General features: G+C 44.2%; 1 protein-coding gene across 1 annotated transcript in view; it reads right to left on the reverse strand.

Moving 5' to 3' along the window:
* Positions 1–21,846, reverse strand: part of cox16 (cytochrome c oxidase assembly factor COX16) — a 48,769-nt gene that overhangs the window by 26,099 nt on the left and 824 nt on the right. Inside the window, exon 2 of the mRNA XM_067990981.1 lies at positions 5,718–5,795. Within this exon, the coding sequence (XP_067847082.1) occupies positions 5,718–5,795 (78 nt within the window). The remainder of the gene's footprint in view (positions 1–5,717; positions 5,796–21,846) is intronic.

Raw genomic sequence — 21,846 nt, forward strand, 5'->3', positions numbered from 1 at the left:
AGGTTACAGATTGTGCTGGAATACAATTCTGCTGCTGCTGATGGCCCACAATTAAGGTATTAAAGCCAAGGGTTCTGCAACCCGAAGAGCAATTAAGCTCTGACCTCCCCTAGTATTTTCTTCTTAACAATTAAACTTGTGGCCCTAGTAGCTTCATCTTAGTAACAAAAAACTTTGTGCATTGCATGGGATATTGACCCTATGCTTATAAAGAGTGCATCATCTGACTTACTTTGGCAACACCACAGAATATAGGCATAGCGTATACAGAACTTAGCGGGAAGAACTGGTAAGGTTCTGGGTTTAAAAAAAATATATAAAAATGTGTTTTTAGACTCAAGTAGCAGTCCCCTCAATCCAAACAGTTCTCCCACCTGTCAATGTGACCCCCACATCTGTTTTTGTACTGCTCCCTAACTAGAAGACTGAGTTCAAACACATGCATCATCTGGAACCTGAATGCAGAAGTTCTACTCCATAGTCAACAAACACTTGCTGAAACAAGATTGCTGGAACGATGAATTAGGCCATGGCAAAATCATCTCATCTATTGATATATATTAGGACTAATTTTGCAAGACATCTATCTTTCCAGTTACCTCTGGCATCTTTTTTTTAAATTTATAATCACCTGTAAAATCCTTTAGGCCATGCACTGTATGCTATATGATAGGGCAATGATGCACAGTTGCAATTTCACAGGCCTTCGCTGATACTGGGTATTCGCGAAGGCCAATTATGCCCCCCCTCCCCCAACAAAAATTTCTGATGGCAAAGCACCATTAAAGATCCCTTTGTTCCAGCTGTTCCACTACATCTGGGTTTTACATCTTGCCAACAAGCCATCTGCTGCTGACTCAAAATACTTGGAATTATCTGAAAACTCGGCACTTCACGCCTTGTTTTTTTTTTAGAAGCAGCAGATTGCAGATCTGAGCAGCACAACGGAAAATAAACAGCACAGGAGTACAAATGAGGTCCTGATTGTCAATATTATCACTTATTTTTTACTCCACAAAATCTCTGTGCAATGGAAAGTTCAGAACATGCAACTATGCAAAGTAAGACGGATCTGATTAACGGTGCATGGTCACACTGAAGATCAGGGTTGGGATAATCAGCACGCAAATTTCAAGATTTGTGACTAAACAGGAAAGTTCTAAACTAGGCACAGGTATTGAAAAGTTCTTTTATGTGCAGTATGAGGGAACACATTCACTTTGCTCAAATTATTTTGATTGAGACACTAGTAAAAGGTACAAGATAGAATCATAGAAGTTTACAACATGGAAACAGGCCCTTCGGCCCAACATGTCCATGTCGCCCAGTTTATACCACTAAGCTGGTCCCAATTGCCTGCACTTGGCCCATATCCCTCTATACCCATCTTACCCATGTAACTGTCCAAATGCTTTTTAAAAGACAAAATTGTACCCGCCTCTACTACTGCCTCTGGCAGCTCGTCCCAGACACTCACCACCCTTTGAGTGAAAAAATTGCCCCTCTGGACCCTTTTGTATCTCTCCCCTCTCACCTTAAATCTATGCCCCCTCGTTATAGACTCCCCTACCTTTGGGAAAAGATTTTGACTATCCACCTTATCTATGCCCCTCATTATTTTATAGACTTCTATAAGATCACCCCTTAACCTCCTACTCTCCAGGGAAAAAAGTCTCAGTCTATCCAACCTCTCCCTATAAGTCAAACCATCAAGTCCCGGTAGCATCCTAGTAAATCTTTTCTGCACTCTTTCTAGTTTAATAATATCCTTTCTATAATAGGGTGACCAGAACTGTACACAGTATTCCAAGTGTGGCCTTACTAATGTCTTGTACAACTTCAACAAGACATCCCAACTCCTGTATTCAATGTTCTGACCAATGAAACCAAGCATGCTGAATGCCTTCTTCACCACCCTATCCACCTGTGACTCCACTTTCAAGGAACTATGAACCTGTACTCTCAGATCTCTTTGTTCTATAACTCTCCCCAACGCCCTACCATTAACGGAGTAGGTCCTGGCCCGATTCGATCTACCAAAATGCATCACCTCACATTTATCTAAATTAAACTCCATCTGCAATTGTCAAAGATGATTACCTAATACTGAAAAGATTTACAAACTGCCTCAAAATCCAATAGTATTATATTACAGAGTTATAAAAGTACAGTAATATTAAAATTAGAAATGAAAGACTCAGTGATATCAAGTGCACTAGATTCTCCAACGCAGCTTTTCCTGTTATCTTGGGCACTCAATGCAACAAGTCAGTTCACCAATTACAACATTCATCTTCTGATCAAGAGATCTCACAGTGATTCAATGGTCTACATTTTATACAGCATTAGAAAGCATCCATGAGATTCATTTCAAGTGCTGCAATTGTCAAGGTAACTACAGTGAAAGATATAATAATAGGCCATAGGAACAGGAGTAGGCCTTTTAGCCCCTCGAGCCTGTTCAGCCATTCAATGATCATAGCGGATCTGTGACCCAACTCCACATACCTGCCTTAGCCCCAAATCCCTTAATAACTTTGGTTAACAAAAATCTATCAATCTCAGATTTAAAATTAACAACTGAGCGAGCATCAACTGCCGTTTGCGGAGAGTTCCAAACTTCTACCTTTTTCGGATGATAGTGTTCCCTAACTTCACTCCTGAAAGTCCTGGCTCTAATTTTTAGGCTATGTCTCCTAGTCCGAGACTTCCCAACTAGTGGAAACAGTTTCTCTCTATCTACCCTATCAGTTCCCCTTAATATCTTGAAAACTTCGATCAAATCACCCCTTAATCTTCTAAATTCCAGGGAACCCTAGTTGGTATAATCTTTCCTCGTAATTTAATCCTTGGAGTCCAGGTATCATTCTAGTAAATCTAGATGATAAAAGAGTAAGAGTGAGGACAGGGGCATAAGATCTAAAAGATATAGCAGTTGGAATGATACTAATACTTGCACTTAAATAGCACCTACCACATCAAAACGTCTCAGAAGTGTTTCACAGGATGAATTATTTCTGAAGTGCAGTGACTGTAGCAGCAGCCACTTTATGCTAACAATATCCCACAAACCGCAGTGAAAAGAATAACCAATTGGTGGTGCTGGTTGAGGGAGGGATATTGACCAACAATTTGCATTTATATAGCACCTTTAACATAGGAAATTTCCCACTGCACTTCACAGAGGGAGAAGATAAAATAAATAGGAATAAAGGAATGGATGCTGAGGCATGGTGGAAGGTATTAGGAAGGGTGACTGGGAGCTTCGTCAAAAAGTTGCCAGGAGAACCCCCTCCTCTCCTTCAAATACTGTCAAGGGATATTTAACTCCTGAGCCATCAGACAACAGGAGACCCTGATTTAATGTCTTATCCAAAAAACAAACGGTGCTGTGGCTCCCTTTCTTGTTCCCCTTCCTGTTTTTTCTTTCAGAAAAATGCAAGTACTAAATGTGATTGTTAGTGGACTTGCTCAGCATTCCTTTGGAAGCATTCACGTACAGCTGGAATACGCCAAAACTTCTACTATAGCAAATTAATAGCAAAGAGATCAAGACTTGTACTCAAAGATATGAATCAAATGCTACAAAGCAAAGAAAACATGGAACAATTGCCATGGGTGTTGAAATTTGCTGAGATTTTAGAAACACCTGAAGTAGAAAGATTTATGTCTTTAGTAAAATGTTGCAATGCAGTCAGCCAAGATTAGCATTTTTAAAAAGCAAATGCTCTCACTTTCCTGTGAGGATTAGTCCACATAAAACTGAATATATCTGGCAAAGATTGGTACTAAATCAGTAATGTCATAAGAATGCCCATATGATGGCTGGCGTAGGAAATAGAAATATCACATTGGTACAATAAGGAGTTCTCTTTAAGTGTCAGCCGTGTCTCAGCGGATAGCATTCTCACCTCTGGGTCAGAAGGTTGTGGGTTCAAGTCCCATTCCAGAGGCTTGAACACAAAATCTAGGCTAACATTTCAGTGCAGTACTGGGAGAGTGCTGCACTATCAGAGGTGCTGTCTTTCGGATGAGATGTTAAACCCTCTCAGGCGGACATAAAAGATCCCATGGCACCATTTTAAAGAGGAGCAGGGAAGTTATCCCCAGTGTCCTGGCCAATGTTTATCCCTCAACCAACATCACTAAATCAGATTATTTGGTCATTATCACATTGCTGTTTGAGGGACCTTGCTGTGCACAATTTGACTGCTGAGTTTCCTACATTACAGCAGTGACAACTTTGGGATTTGAGACCTCCTGAGGTCACGAAAGGCATTAAGTTCATTCATTCATTCAGGATGAAAAAGTATCAAATCACCAGAATGCAGAATCAGGGTATTCATGTTACTTGAAACCCGATGAAGTAGAATTAAATTTAACATCTGCTTGGGAGACTTTAGCATTACTTGAATTTCTAAGATAGTCACTAGCCCTTGCCTCGACTAGGAAACCACCTGAAATAGTTTCCCTTATACCACCTTCTAAAATCTTTCAATGCCATTGCTGTAAATGTGATGATAGAGAAGAAAATACTGATCAGATGAAGATTTACTGCTTTGAAAGAAACAGCCTTCAATACTCGTAATCAGGTAACTGCAAAGAACATAAACCTGTCAGATCTAATATCTCTCATCCACACTAAGATGCAACCAAAATAAAATGAGATGCAGATTAGAGAAGAGATTTTTTTTCCCTTCAACTCACTATCTCGAGTACAAGTCGACCAAACTATGAAAACTTAAACGCAGACAGGGTTGATCACCAGTCCATGCTGACTTAGCTGATTCCACCCAGAGATGACTCTCCTGACCTTTAAAAAGGAAAATTCAGCTTCCGATCACTATCCAGTGACTGGAAAATACACATGCGTGGATAGCTGGTGAGGAGAGCATCTGACGTAGCTGTGATTTCCTCTGCAGTTGAATAACCTGCTGACACTCAGTGGCCTGGCTCACACGTGACAAATGGCCACCTGGACAAGATACCAGATGCCTGCTGGTTCCTGCAGTAGAAAATTCCCAGCAAGAGTCAGCACCTTCAGGAGAGGCAGGGAGAAAGTGGAAAGAAAAATACACACGGTAACAGGTCTTCTGTAGGAACATAGGAATATAGGAACATAGGAACAGGAGAAGGCCATTCAGCACCTCGAGCCTGCTCTGCCATTTGATAAGATCATGGCTGATCTGTGATCTAACTCCATATACCTGCCTTTGGCCCATATCCGTTAATACCTTTGGTTGCCAAAAATAATTACGAAAGTGCCAAGCTTAAGAAAGTCAGAGTTGGGGGAAGGGGAAAGTGTCTATGTTCACTGTGTCATGGTTAGCTCATACAGCCATTTGAAAAAGAGCTTACGTTCAGGGCCAACATTGCTTCAAAAATTATTTCCACTTCCTGGATTAACAATGTTATCGATTTAATAATGAGTATTATACCACGGCATCACTAACAGAAGCACTTCAACAACTGCTACACATGGCAGCAGCTCAGTTATGCAAAATATTCCTCAATGACATTCTGCAACAGTGCAAATCCTGGACATTAAGCAAGGCAGTGAAAATAATGCAAACTGCAGCAGAGTTAAGACAGGAAGGGTTAGCTGTAGACTAGGTTTCAGCCGGTAACACCAATCATTTTGCAAGGCAAGTTTCAGATTAATGTGCTGTACAGCAGATTACGGCTATGAATCGCCTGCAGATTCCTCTATTGCTTACCTTTCTCTTCACCTTTTGGACATCATAGCGAACTTGCGTAAATTCACGGAGACCAAAGGATCCACCAACAATAAGCAGCTGCAACAAAAAATCATTTCCGTTACTAAAGTAAATCTGTGCATCATACGTGAATACTCTGGGGGTGTCTATCAGGTGCACCTTAACTTTTGTAAATACGGACTTCTGTTATGTGGAGAGACTAAAGAGGCTGGAATTATTCTCCTTAGAGCAGAGAATGTTAAGTGTGTTCAAAATTATGAAGGGTTTTGATAAACTGTTTCCACTGGTAGGAAGGTTGGTAACCAGAGGACACAGACTTAAGATAATTGGCAAAAGAACCGGAGGGGAGATGAGGAGAATTTTTTTTTTTTTAAAACACAGCGAGTTCCAATTCTTGCCTCTTGTGCAACCCCAATTTTAATCGCTCCAGCACTGGCGGCCGTTCCTTCAGCTGCCTAGGCCTTAAGCTGTGTAATTCCCTCCCTAAACCTCTCCGCCTCTCTCCTCCTTTAAGAAGATCCTTAAAATCTACCTTTTCGACGATGCTTGATCACCTGTCCTAACATTTTCTTATGTGGCTCGGTGTCAAATTTTGTTTGAAAACGCTGTTAGTTGGTAGTTCACCAAATGCCTTTTGAAAGTCCATGTATACAGCATCTACTGCACTACCGTCATCAACCCTCTCTGTTACTTCATCAAAGAACTCAATCAGGTTAGTCAGACATGATTTGCCTTTAACAAATCTGTGCTGGCTGTCCCTTATTAACCCATGCTTCTCTAAGTGAGAATTAATTTTGTCCTTGACAATAGTCTCTAGTATTTTTCCCACCACTGACATTTGCCGATTGGCCTGTAGTTACCAGGTTTATCCCTCTCCCCCTTTTTTGAACAGGGGTGTAACATTTCCAATCCTCCAGTCCTCTGGCACCACTCCCATATCCAAAGATGATTGAAAGATTGTGGTCAGAGCTTCTGCTATTTCTACCCTTGCTTCCCTCAGCAACCAAGGATGCATCCCATCTGGACTGGGTGACTTGTTAACTTTGAGTGATGCCAACCTATTTAGCACCTTCTTTCTATCTACTTTTATCCTCTCCAATATCTCTACTCCCCCCTCCTCTACTGCGACATTAACTTCATCCTCTTCTTTTGTGAAGACAGATGCAAAGTCCTCACTCAGTATCTCAGTCATGCCCTCTGCCTCCACAAGATGATTTCCTTTTTTGTCCCTAATCGGCCCCACCATTTCCTTAACTATCCTTTTACATGTGTATAAAAGATTTTTGGGTTTCTTTTTATGTTACCAGTTAATCTTTTCTCATACTCTGTCTGCCCTTCTTATATCCTTTTTCAATTCCCCCTGGACTCACTGTATTCTGTACCTGACATGTGTCATAAACCCCCTTTTTACGTTTTATTTTAACCTCTATTTCCTTTGTCATCCAGGGAGCTCTAGCTTTGGATGCCCCCTCTTTCCTCCTTTTGGAATTATACTTGGTTTGCACTTGAACTATCTCTGCCTTGAAGGCCTAACACTGCTCATTTACTGTTTTCCTGGCCAATCTTTGTTTCCAGTCCATCTGTGCAAGATCCCTTCTCAAATCACTGAAACTGGCTCTCTTCTTTGTCCCTTTCCATAACTACATTAAACCTAATGATATCATGATCACTATTACCAGATGTTCTCCCACTGAAACACACTCCACTTGCCCTACTTCATTCCCTAGAACTAGATCCAGCACTGCTTCCTTCCTCATTGGGCTAGAAACATACTGATTAAGAAAGTTCTCCTGTACACATTTTAGGAATTCTTCACCCTTCTTGCCCTTTACACTGTTTTTTCCCCAATTTATATTAGGGTAATTAAAGTCCCCGACTGCTCTATTATTGTTACATTTCTCTGAAATTTACCTACAGATTTGCTCCACTATCTCCTCCTCACTATTTGTGGGTCTGTAGTAAACAGCCAGCAATGTAACAGCTCCTTTTCTGTTCCTTAACTCTAACCAAATACATTCAATCTTTGAACCCTCTAATATATTGTCCCGCTGTAGAACTGTAATATTATCCTTGATCAATACTGCCACCCACACCCTCCACCCCACCCCCGTCTTTTTTTCCTTCTCTGTCCCTCCTGACTACACTGTAGCCAGGAATGTTAGTTCCCATTTCTGCCCATGTTTAAGCCAGGTCTCCGTTATAGCCACTCTATCATAACCTCATTGATATAGCGCCTTTCATGACCTCAGAGCAATTTAGAACGAAAGAAGTACTTCTGAAGCGTACTCACTGCTGTAATGTAGGAAACGCGGCAGCCAATTTGTGCACAGCAAGGTTTCACAAACAGCAATGTGACAATAACCAGATAATCTGTTTTAGTGATGTTGATTGAGGGATAAATATAGGCCAGGACACCAGGGAGAACTTCCCTGCTCTTCTTCATGAAGTGGTATGAAGTCCAAGATCACTGAGCTATCAAGAGCAGAGACGGGATCTAAATCTGCTATTGTTGGGAGAAGGTACAGTCACTATTAAAGAAATCACTGGGCTGGAAGTGGAGCCCTCTCATTTTGTGGAATGGATTAACTATTTCACATTTAGATTCAGCCTACAGACTAAACTGCCACCAAGTGCAGTGAATGTGGATTTTGTTGAACCAATCTCAAAAAGAAATGGAGATTCCTGATTCAAGGAGTAGAGGGGTACTAGCTTAGTACCAAAGCAGGAGAGAGGTGAAAATGGTCAGAGTGGATCCTCTGTATTAAACAGCAGGACAGGACAAGACAATTGTAAGAAAAGCCTTTTCTAATTTCAACGGTATTTTTTTGAAAGACAGTTCTTTCGATAGACTACACATGCTCAGTAAGAAAGGACCATCACAATAATGACTTCACTATCAAAGAAGGTTGAAAGAGTTCTTTTGTGAAGACAACCACTCCAAACAACACAAACAACTATGGTAGGGAGACATCAGTTCAGCTCCTCACAAACTAAATCATTGATCTTGAGCACACAGCTTTGAGGAAACATCAAAGGAGGCTAAAAAAGGAAAAATCAAAAGGAAAGCTGTCCACAAGTGCTGAATGGCATTGGCAGGAGCCTTAGTGCAAGTCAGTTGCAAGATGTGCGGGGCCCAGGGGAAAAAAAGTCTTGATGCAAATGACAAAGCAATTCTCAAAATATGAAGACAATAAATAGAAGTGCTGGGTGTTGCTATCATTTTTGTCACCAACATAATTTGTAGTAGTTCAAAGACAAGATACTGTGGAATAAGATTTACAATGTACAATTGGGCTGATCTGATAACTCTCGACTTCATCAACTGCAAGGTAACGTCAATGCCAAGGGTAGAACATAATTTATATCCCTCAAAGCATCATCATATAGTTGGCTTATAATAAAAGGTGAAAATCAAAACTACTTCTGAATATGAACTTTTTTTTTTGCACAGACTACCAGCACTATCAATGTGTACCCAGTTTCTCAGCCACTGAGCACCATCTGTTCCCCATTCAGTGATCATCTCCATGATGAAATGAAAATATTTCAGAGATGTCACCGTGTGCAGCACGATACAAAATACAACACTTGAAAACCATTGAGCCGTTAAAGATAGAACAATCAATACCTGGGAATAATTACATGACAGGAATCTAGATTGAGTGGTTAGGCATCAAACTGCAAGATCATCAACCAGCCAACATTAACTGTGAAATCGCTCCCTTGTGTTGGATATAGTTTGTAACACTGGTATTTGTAATATGGGGCACTGGTGATCCACTTCTTGCTCATCTATGACCCTTGGAATACTTGCAGCTTGTTGTTTCTCTGGACTTCTATTCCAAGGTCCGTTCAGCTGTGCCATGTTTCCATAACGTGAATTTCATGCTGTTCCCTGTTTCCATTTACTGTCTAAAAGGAGAAAGCAAGGCATAGCAAATAGTCACTGGTGGTGGCACGAATGAAATCAGGAGGTCACTGTATTGGGATTTACTGATGCAGCCATGGGCCCCATCTATCCATAGTGCAACATGTTAGAGCATTTCTGAAAGTGATCCGCAAGGAAGACTATGTTTGAGGTTAGACCTTTCAATAAAATGTTCATGGGTAATGATGGTTTATGTATAAAGAGTAAATCTTAAAATTGGATAGCCATGTGGTGAAGAATAGAATACTAGAGCCTGGTCTTTAGTTGTTTCCAAGCCTTTATTCACAGAGATTCCTCTTACACACACTCCACACCCTAGATAAGCTCTCCTAGAAAAAGGATACGAGAGTCCCCAATTGATACCCACCATCTGAATACAATTAATACTAATTGATATAAATCATACAATTAACAGTAAAGGCCTTGCCTCATGTAACACTAAGCTGTATGGACCAGATGACCCCCTGGTCTAGGGTGAACTAACTAACTTCAACCAGGGAAAGAATCAGGACACTACAGCTGGCCTTAGTGCCCCTGGCTGGCTGGCAGGGGGAGAGGGTTAGTGAGCAGGAGCCAAAAAATTCACCGTATTCCCACTCCTGGTCACTATCCAGTGCCTCTTGCTGGAAAGTGCGTACCTGTGCTCCTCAGATGAGAACAGGAACAGATTTGCTTATGATTCCCCTATGATCAAATTGTCCACTGACGCTCTAGGGGCATGGGCAGCATCTGCGACCTGTAGCCCAGCAGGGGTCCATGCCTTCAGGAGAAAAGACGAGAAAGGCTTTATAATATAGTTTCTCTTCCACATGTCGGAGCAGTTATTTTATTTTTGGTCTTGTTTTCTGCCAACAGCAGCTGCCAGCGCAGATACTAAATTTTGAATGTGCTTCATGACCTTGAGAAGCAATAACATTCACACAAGAACGTTAATGACTGATACCGTTACTGCAGGTTTATTGAACAATAATCTGCAGTTAATTTCTGTGCTGAGAATTTTGATGCCAATTTAATAATTTTTCTAGTTTTAAATTCAAAAAGAGCTTTTCAATAGATTGCAAAAAGGCAAAGAGTGCGACTGCGTGTGAGAACCACGTTTGTTCAGTTGCCCAAAGACGTTTTTTTTCACACTAGTGAAACAAATACTACAGATGCGAGAAACACCCCAGGCAAAGATACAGCACTTAAACCCAGGCCAGCTGCTGTCATCTTATAACTGGACTTATTACTCAGCACTACTTCAGGGGATAAAGTTTACAGGCTTACTGTATTTTCACACCCTCCCCATTACATTCTTGTATGTTTTCATATACACACTTTCACACTCCCTTCACAAGCACACATGAATTCACCAACATAAGCTATTTTTTACATAAGAAATCCTCTACTTACCACCACCCCATCCCATAGTGAGTCTATAACATTTTACCCTAGATAAATCTCCTCATGGAAACAGTCCCACTGGAAAATAAGAGAAAATCTGAGTCTCATAACCCCGCCAGATCCTACTTCCCCAAGAATACTGGCGAGAGAGGGGAAACATCTCTGAGTACAAACACTGGAAGGCTTTAAGTTGACAGGGTAAAGTTATTTTGTGCATTAAGTCTGCAAACATATTTTAACACTTGCAGAACATTATAGTCATTCAGTAGAACCATTGCACTCAAAAGCCTCATGTATGAAGTAACTGTTGGATTTTTAGTCCACTCGATCACATCTAATTTATAAATAAGAAAATGTAATTTCCCAAGCCCATCTGCAGGGAGTGGATGCTCTGCGGGTAAATACCAGCCAGTGCGCCAAGCTCTGAACATCAGACTACAGATTTTCAATTTGTAGTAAAATCATAAAAATGTTCTTTATATTGAACTTTATGATTTTGGTATAAATGGTAAACAAAAGGAACTCTCCTCCCTCCCTCCGCCCCCCCCCCCCCCACCCCCCACCACCACCACCATCTACAGGAAAACAATTTCTACTCCCAGAAGTAGAACATGGTCTATAAAATGTTAATGACCCGGTGCAGTAATGAAGGTTGCTGTGTTTCCTCCAGGGATGGCTGAAATCTGTTACCCAACCATTCATACCAATGGCAGAGGTCAATGGGAGGGAGAAAGAGGGGAGGGGATAGAAAGTCAGGTGGCACTGAAACCACAACCATCCCCTGATCACAGATGAGCTATGCCCATCTCTCCTTCACAGGTCCAGGACCAGACCTGACTTCCCAGCGATGCAGATTTAACAGACTGCAACCCATTTATGAATCCCTTACTCAAGGGAATTATTCATGTAGGATTTTTTTGTTGATCCAGAGGGTATTTGAATCAGGGATCCTCAGCTGAAAACCGAAACACTGGAGCACATGGGCTTTTTTAAAAAATTTGTTCATGGGATGTGGGCGTCGCTGGCAAGGCCAGCATTTATTGCCCATCCCTAATTGCCCTTGAGAAGGTGGCAGTGAGCTGCCTTCTTGAACCGTTGCAGTACACATGATGAGGGTTCTCCCACAGTGCTGTTAGATAGGGAGTTCCAGGATTTTGACCCAGCAACCATGAAGGAACAGTGATACACCATCCCTACTTGGAAATGTGTGACTTGGAGGGGAACGTGCAGGTGGTGGTGTTCCCATGTGCCTGCTGACCTTGTCCTTCTAGATGGAAGAGGTCGCAGGTTTGGGAGGTGCTGTCGAAGAAGCCTTGGCAAGTTGCTGCAGTGCATCCTGTGGATGGTACACTGCAGCTACAGTGCGCCGGTGGTGAAGGGAGTGAACCTTTAGGGTGGTAGGTGGGGTGCCAATCAAGCGGGCTGCTTTATCTTGGATGGTGTCAAGCTTCTTGAGTGTTGTTGGAGCTGCACTCATCCAGGCAAGTGGAGAATATTCCATCACACTTCTGACTTGTGCCTTGTAGATGGTGGAAAGGCTTTGGGGAGTCAGGAGGTGAGTCACTCGCCGCAGAATACCCAGCCTCTGACCTGCTCTTGTAGCCACAGTATTTATACGGCTGGTCCAGTTAAGTTTCTGATCAATGGTGACCCCCAGGATGTTTATGGTGGGGGATTCGGCGATGGTAATGCCATTGAATGTCAAGGGGAGGTGGTTAGACTCTCTCTCTTGTTGGAGATGGTCATTGCCTGGTACGTGTCTGACGCGAATGTTACTTGCCATTTATCAGCCCAATCCTGGATGCTGTCCAGGTCTTGCTGCATGCGGGCATGGACTGCTTCATTATCTGAGGGGTTGCGAATGGAACTGAACACTGTGCAATCATCAGCGAACATCCCCATTTCTGACCTTATGATGGAGGGAAGGTCATTGATGAAGCAGCTGAAGATGGTTGGGCCTAGGACACTGCCTTGAGGAACTCCTGCAGCAATGTCCTGGGGCTGAGATAATTGGCCTCCAACAACCACTACCATCTTCCTTTGTGCTAGGTATGACTCCAGCCACTAGAGAGATTTCCCCGATTCCCACTGACTTCAATTTTACTAGGGCTCCTTACGCCACACTCGGTCAAATGCTGCCCTGATGTCAAGGGCAGTCACTCTCACCTCACCTCTGGAATTCATTACATTACAAAGTGCTGATACCATACACTCACCTGGTGGATCTGCTATGGTGATGCTCAAAATGAGTTGATGGATATTATGAAATGATAGCAGTGTTGTAGTATGGAACACAATCTGTACATTAAAATCGATGTCCTGTTATCGTTCTTTTCAAAAATCCTATGCCAATAATTCTGATGTGATTTTCAATGTTATTTGTGTCCACACCTACGTTAGACATTGTGACGCCTGCCCTGTTCTGTTCTGTTTTTAAGTAGGATTTACCCATTGCGATGGTCTACGACACATTTTAAGAACTGCAGGTTCTAGCCACCAGGTGACAATGAAGAGCAACTTTCTGTTCTGTCTCTCCCATTGAAACAAAGAAACATCGAAAATAGGAGCAGGAGTAGGCCATTCGGCCCTTTGAGCCTGCTCCGCCATTCAATATGATCATGGCTGATCCTCTATCTCAATACCATATTCCCGCTCTCTCCCCATACCCCTTGATGTCTTTTGTGTCTCAAAATCTATCGAGCTCCATCTTAAATACATTCAGGGGCTTGGCCTCCACAGCCTTCTGTGGTAGAGAATTCCACAGGTTCACCACTCTCTGAGTGAAGAAATTTCTCCTCATCTCAGTCCTAAATGTCCTACCCCGTATCCTGAGACTGTGACCCCTCGTTCTGGACACCCCCCCGCCCCCCCCACAGCCAGGGGAAACATCCTCCCCACATCCAGTCTGTCTAGCCCTGTCAGAATTTTATATGTTTAAATGAGATCCCCTCTCATTCTTCTAAACTCGAGTGAACACAGGCCAAGTCAACCCAATCTCTCCTCATATGACAGTCCTGCCATCCCAGGAATCAGTCTGGTGAACCTTCGCTGCACTCCCTCTATGGCAAGTATAGCCTTTCTTAGGTAAGGAGACCAAAACTGCACACAATACTCCAGGTGTGGTCTCACCAAGGCCCTGTATAACTGCAGTAAGACATCCTTGCTCCTGCACTTAAATCCTCTTGCAATGAAGGCCAACATACCATTTGCCTTCCTAACTGCTTGCTGCACCTGCATGTTTACTTTCAGTGACTGGTGTACAAGGACACCCAGGGCCCTTTGTACATCAACATTCCCCAATCTATCACCATTTAAATAATACTCTGCCTTTCTGTTTTTCCTTCCAAAGCGGATAACTTCACATTTATCCACATTATACTGCATCTGCCATGTATTTGCCCACTCACTCAACTTGTCTAAATCGCCTTGAAGCCTCTTTGCATCCTCCTCACAACTCACGATCCCACCGAGTTTTGTGTCGTCAGCAAACTTGGAAATATTACATTTGGTTCCCTCATCCAAATCATTGATATATATTGTGAATAGCTGGGGCCCAAGCACTGATCCCTGCGGTACCCCACTAGTCACTGCCAGCCACCCCAAAAAAGACCCATTTACTCCTACTCTTTGTTTCCTGTCTGTTAACCAATTTTCAATCCATGCCAGTATATTACCACCAAACCCATCTGCTTTAATTTTGCACACTAATCTCTTATGTGGGACTTTATCAAAGGCCTTCTGAAAATCTAAATAAACCACATCCACTGGTTATCCCTCATCTATTCTACCAGTTACATCCTCAAAAAACTCCAGTAGGTTTGTCAAACATGATTTCCCTTTCATAAATCCATGTTGACCTTGTCTAATCCCATTGATATTATCTAAGTGTCCTGTTATCACATCCTTTATCATAGAATCTAGCATTTTCCCTACTACTGACGTTAGGCTAACTGGTCTATAGTGTTTTCTCTCTCCCTCCTTTTTAAAAAAATAGTGGGGTTACATTTGCCACCCTCCAATTGCCTATGCCATCGTGCGCGCTTTATTCAAGCTAACCTTGTTCTGAGCTATGGTTATTTTAAGGTTAATTTTACACAGTTACACTTCTTTCTTCCTTTTATTTTCTTAAAGATATTTTCTTTTGACCCTCCAGGTTGTGGGCTCCCCCTGTTGTTTTACTGGAGTAGTGAAGCTCTTGTTCAGTGTTGCTCTGCCTCACCACCTGCTGACTTCAGCTGACTGATGAGTCGCCCACACGGGGATCTTTAATTCCCTCGATGGATTCCTCTTTGAAGGGCGAAACATTCTGGCCACGACATATGGTGTAATGCCGATTTTTGGCACAAAAGATCAAGGAAATTTGGGCGCGTATGACTGACACCTGTATTTACACTACGTCCAAATTGCCGCGATCTTTTACTTCTGCGAAACTTCTGCTGAAACTCTCTGCCGTCATTAACATAGCCCTGCCCCCATATAAAAGTGCAGCTCACGCAAATTTCCTGAATTTAAGACAACTCTTAATGCGCTGTAAATTTAAGCCTAAAATTTTAAGCGCAACAGGATCCAGTCATATTTCTGATGTTTTATGGCAATTTTTTTCAGTGATTTTAAAAAAAATTCTGCTCACCGAGACCCAACAAATTTTTTTTGTATCTTTGCGTGCACCTTACGGCATTACAATGATTTGCAATTAAAATTGAAAAACTTCCATGATTGCAGATTCTTAAACACGCTTTGCCAAATGTGCACAAGTGATGGTTTGATGGCTCCAGATTTTAATTTTCATGCATAAGCAGGAATATGGCATCAGTTTGACACTTACCTCCGGCCCCAATAGTTTACACTGAGCTCCACTTTTTATGCCACTTTTTAAATTCTGGTGTACGCCAGAGAGATTCTCAGGAAATTTTGGCATAACTTGCCGGTTACACAATTTCAGGAGATTCTGGGCCGATGTTTCAGCTGTGGGTCTAACCCGCCACCTCTTCCTCCCCCGGACACCTTCATTCCGCATCTCCACTGTATTATTTTCTCCCCCCCAAACAGCTGGTTCATTCTCAGGGCTTCTTGATGGCTATCCTCTAAGTTGTGCTCCTCAACTTTGATCCTTATTAAGAATTCAACCCCCCCAACCAGCTCTCTTAATAGCCCTATCCTGAAATGGAGAAAAATACTGCATCCCGACCATCATTACCCTCTCCCGACCCATTGCTTCGGACGTTGTCTGGGCCGCACACCATCCCCGGTACGTTCGGTGTGGCAAACTTTCACACCCAAATAGACTGTAATGTGCACCAGATAATCTGACTCAGAGTGCCTTGTCTCCATCTCGCCTTTTAGAAAGAAATAAATTACTTTCTACAGTTAAGGAAGCAAGCATTCAGATTCCCAACCTGACAAGGGCCGTAGTGTAAAGTCCATGTGAGGTACTCTCGTACTACGAGTTTTAAAGGCCTCTCACCGCCCCCCCCTCACTTCTCTGACCATCCATCCTCTCCCCGGTTTCGGAACTTTTTCAGTCCTCCTGCACCCCACCCTCATTAAGCGTAACACTTCTCTTTACCAAACTCCCCAACCACTTTTCTGCACCCCCCCACTACACTGAGCCTGTCTTCAAGCCAACCCTCCCACGCCAAGGTGTTTTACTAGCCTCTGTTGGCCAACTTTTCCTCCCTGCTCCTTCACCTATCTGCACCCTCCACTCTCCTTCCACCCCTCATCCCACGTTCCATTCTTAGCTCCCAATTTCTCCGTCCCCTCCTTCCACTTCACAAGGGAAAGTTGTTTGACGGATCCGATCAGAGGCAGTAAAGTAAGCGTGGAACTATTTTGTTATTAGTTCCTGCAGGATACAGTCAGGATTTTTTTGTGTGTGACAGACAATATTGGTGCGATAACAGACATATGAATTCTGCTAGTTTTCAATAGCACATAAGTGCCAATTAAGGAATCAGGTCAAGGCCGCACATAAAAGTACCAAGAGTGGGAAACATCTCAAAGGAGTGCAGCGAATGGAAAACAAGAGACAGATTAATGGAGCAACCAATTTGATCACAGGGAGGGTCACTACTGAGACTTACTAATGGACAGGGCATTCTAAGCTGGGTGAATTTAAAAATAGAAAGTTTAAGTGCTCCTGATATGTTGCTAAATGTCACCAGTGGTAATACAGTGAGTTTCAGGTAGGAGAAGACCATCACACCCACCTCGGTACAATATCCCCTTGATGCATGTGTACCAATCCTAATACCATTTGCTGATCTTTCAAAGGTCTGTAGAGACCTCTGCTGATGGTGAAAGGGACCCGCGTCCCCCGGTACGGGTCGAAAGGGACCCGCGTCCCCCGGTACGGGTCGAAAGGGACCCGCGTCCCCCGGTACGGGTCGAAAGGGACCCGCGTCCCCCGGTACGGGTCGAAAGGGACCCGCGTCCCCCGGTACGGGTCGAACTTTCAGCAACAGCTTACACATTTCTACATCTGACCCTGGCAGGTTTATAAATGGGTGCTCGTTATAGATTTCAATCAGATATTGACAACTGTACCCTGTCAATGAGACATAGCTAGGAAGTCTGGCAATGTGAGGTACAATACGTGAACAGGGACATGTATTATGCCTGCACCTTAATAGGAAGAGAAAGTTTGGGGAGTTTGTTTTAATGTTTAAAGCACTGTCCCATGTCTATGTAATAAATACCCAACTACAAACATATTCTTTACTGTTTTTAAATAGTCATCCTGCCCCAGTGGAGGCCTTACCTGGAACTCTCTTACTCTGGTGAAGATTTGCCTGCATTCCCCATTCAGCTTCATTTATTCAACAGAGGATTATAAACTCAGACAAGCATTGGAGCTGATCCAGAGTCACCTAACCCCAGGGAAATGTTATCAGTAAAAAGCATGGGCCATCCAAGAATTTTCTGGCCAACATTTATCCCTCACCAAACGTGAATAAAACGGATTATCTGGTCATTATCACGTTGCTGTTTGCGGGACTTTGCTGTGCTCAAATTGGCTGCCACGTTTCCTACATTACAACAGTGACTACAGTTCAACAGTATTTAATTGGCTATAAAGTGCTTTGGGATGCCCTGAGGTCATGAAAGGCACTGTATAAATGCAAGTTCATTCTTTCTTTCCTCGCGTGAAGAGGCTCTGAATCAGCTCCCAAGCCAATGCCAAAGTCACAACCCCTAAAACATGGGGCCATACCAGCATGCGGGATGCTTCTCCCCACCAGTGACATGATTGAAGTGACCTGGAGGGGTGATAACCCAAAAATGCAGGTCTCCCCTGGGAGAGGAAATTCAAAGGTTCCTTTAAATAGTAATGAGTAAGTGTTTTTCTTTTTTCATACTCACACGTCCTCCCTCTTTCTTTCCCCTTGACATTCACTCAGTTCCATCCGTTCCGAGCTCAAATGCCACCCACAGTCCTCTCAGCTACTGCCCATCAAGCTGCTCTACCCCTCATCCCATCCACCCTTCTCAACAGTCCCACTCTGCCCCTCATCCCATCCACCCTTCTCAACAGTCCCACTCTGCCCCTCATCCCATCCACCCTTCTCAACAGTCCCACTCTGCCCCTCATCCCATCCACCCTTCTCAACAGTCCCACTCTGCCCCTCATCCCATCCACCCTTCTCAACAGTCCCACTCTGCCCCTCATCCCATCCACCCTTCTCAACAGTCCCACTCTGCCCCTCATCCCATCCACCCTTCTCAACAGTCCCACTCTGCCCCTCATCCCATCCACCCTTCTCAACAGTCCCACTCTGCCCCTCATCCCATCCACCCTTCTCAACAGTCCCACTCTGCCCCTCATCCCATCCACCCTTCTCAACAGTCCCACTCTACCCCTCATCCCATCCCACCCTTCTCAACAGTCCCACTCTGCCCCTCATCCCATCCCACCCTTCTCAACAGTCCCACTCTGCCCCTCATCCCATCCACCCTTCTCAACAGTCCCACTCTGCCCCTCATCCCATCCACCCTTTTCAACAGTCCCACTCTGCCCTTCATCCCATCCCACCCTTCTCAACAGTCCCACTCTGCCCCTCATCCCATCCACCCTTCTCAACAGTCCCACTCTGCCCCTCATCCCATCCACCCTTCTCAACAGTCCCACTCTACCCCTCATCCCATCCCACCCTTCTCAACAGTCCCACTCTGCCCCTCATCCCATCCCACCCTTCTCAACAGTCCCACTCTGCCCCTCATCCCATCCACCCTTCTCAACAGTCCCACTCTGCCCCTCATCCCATCCACCCTTTTCAACAGTCCCACTCTGCCCTTCATCCCATCCCACCCTTCCCCTCATCCCATCCCACCCTTCTCAACAGTCCCACTCTGCCCCTCATCCCATCCCACCCTTCCCCTCATCCCATCCCACCCTGCTCAACAGTCCCACTAATCTCATCTCCCCACACTTGAGCGACTACTAAAATGGTGGGAGAGAGAAATAAAGCACGGTATAAGAGGTAAAGCATTTACTGTGCACTAGTTGATCTCTGGTGTCATTGCACACATGCAGTCAGGGCCAAGTCTTTAGATGGAGTGGGATCAGAGGGTGGGGAATAGTTATACATTTTTCTTATTTTTAAATAATATTTAATTTTATATTATGGTTTCGTAAAATAACTTTGGGAAGCAGAGAAGTCAAATGTAGTTGGGAGTACACCAATTTCTCTGCAATTCCGGCTGAGGAGCTGGAAGATGTAAAACAGACACAGCAGTGCCACCACTGGGGCGAGGTTGTAATTACAGCACAAGTTTCTATTCTAAACCGTGGACATCGGAACTCATAATGGGAAGCACCATCTGAAAAATATGACAATCGGAAGTAAGGTTTTGCAGACAGAAAGTACACATGGTCATCAGATATTTCACACATTAAAAATTGATCCCCATGGCATTGCACATGGTGCAGTCAAGACCAAGGGTGTTATTCAGATCAAAACAGGGTTAGAGGGTTGGGTGGGGGGGGGGGGGGGATAATTGAACCAAGATAAGATGGCAGCAGGACAAGGAGGAGGGAGGCAGGAGATCTTCTAGCAAGGGGAGGGGTGGGGGGACAGCCAGCTGAGAGTCACGTGGTGCAATGGGGGAATAGGCAGACCAGGGCATTAGGAACATAGGAACAGGAGTTAGGCCATTTAGCTCCTCGAGCCTATTCCACCATTCAATCAAATCATGGCTGATCTGTACCTCAACTTCAGTAGAGTCCAGCACGTCAGTGCAAAAGACAAGGCTGAAGCGTTTGCAACCATCTTCAGCCAGAAGTGCTGAGTGGATGATCCATCTCTGCCTCCTCCCGATATCCCCACCATCACAGAAGCCAGTCTTCAGCCAATTTGATTCACTCCATGTGATATCAAGAAACGGCCGAGTGCACTGGATACAGCAAAGGCTATGGACCCGAACAACATCCCGGCTGTAGTGCTGAAGACTTGTGCTCCAGAACTAGCTGCGCCTCTAGCCAAGCTGTTCCAGTACAGCTACAACACTGGCATCTACCAACAATGTGGAAAATTGCCCAGGTATGTCCTGTCCACAAAAAGCAGGACAAATCCAATCTGGCCAATTGCCGCCCCATCAGTCGACTCTCAATCATCAGCAGAGTGATGGAAGGTGTCATCGACAGTGCTATCAAACGGCACTTACTCGCCAATAACCTGCTCACCAATGCTCAGTTTGGGTTCCGCCAGGACCACTCGGCTCCAGAACTCATTACAGCCTTGGTCCAAACATGGACAAAAGAGCTGAATTCCAGAGGTGAGGTGAGGGTGACTGCCCTTGACATCAAGGCAGCATTTGACCGAGTGTGGCACCAAGGAGCCCCAGTAAAATTGAAGTCAATGGGAATCAGGGGGAAAACTCTCCAGTGGCTGGAGTCATACCTAGCACAAAGGAAGATGGTAGTGGTTGTTGGAGGCCAATCATCTCAGCCTCAGGGCATTGCTGCAGGAGTTCCTCAGGGCAATGTCCTAGGCCCAACCATCTTCAGCTGCTTCATCAATGACCTTCCCTCCAGCATAAGGTCAGAAATGGGGATGTTCGCTGATGATTGCACAGTGTTCAGTTCCATTCGCAACCCCTCAATTAATGAAGCAATCCCTGGACAACATCCAGGCTTGGGCTGATAAGTGGCAAGTAACACTCGCGCCAGACAAGTGCCAGGCAATGACCATCTCCAACAAGAGAGAATCTAATCACCTCCCCTTGACATTCAACGGCATTACCATCGCCGAATCCCCCACCATAAACATCCTGGGCGTCACCATTGACTAGAAACTTAACTGGACCAGCCATATAAATACTGTGGCTACAAGAGCAGGTCAGAGGCTGGGTATTCTGTGGCGAGTGACTCACCTCCTGACTCCCCAAAGCCTTTCCACCATCTACAAGGCACAAGTCAGGAGTGTGATGGAATACTCTCCACTTATCTGGATGAGTGCAGCTCCAACAACACTCAAGAAGCTCGACACCATCCAGGACAAAGCAGCCCACTTGATTGGCACCCCATCCACCACCCTAAACATTCACCACTGGCGCACAGTGGCTGCAGTGTGTACCATCCACAGGATGCACTGCAGCAACTCGCCAAGGCTTCTTCGACAGCACCTCCCAAACCCACGACCTCTACCACCTAGAAGGACAAGAGCAGCAGGTACATGGGAACAACACCACCTGCACCTTCCCCTCCAAGTCACACACCATCCCGACTTGGAAATATATCGCCGTTCCTTCGTCGTCGCTGGGTCAAAATCCTGGAACTCCCTTCCTAACAGCACTGTGGGAGAAGCTTCACCCACCGGT

This window comes from Heptranchias perlo, chromosome 10 (genome assembly GCF_035084215.1).
Source record: "Heptranchias perlo isolate sHepPer1 chromosome 10, sHepPer1.hap1, whole genome shotgun sequence".
Lineage (NCBI taxonomy): Eukaryota > Metazoa > Chordata > Chondrichthyes > Hexanchiformes > Hexanchidae > Heptranchias > Heptranchias perlo.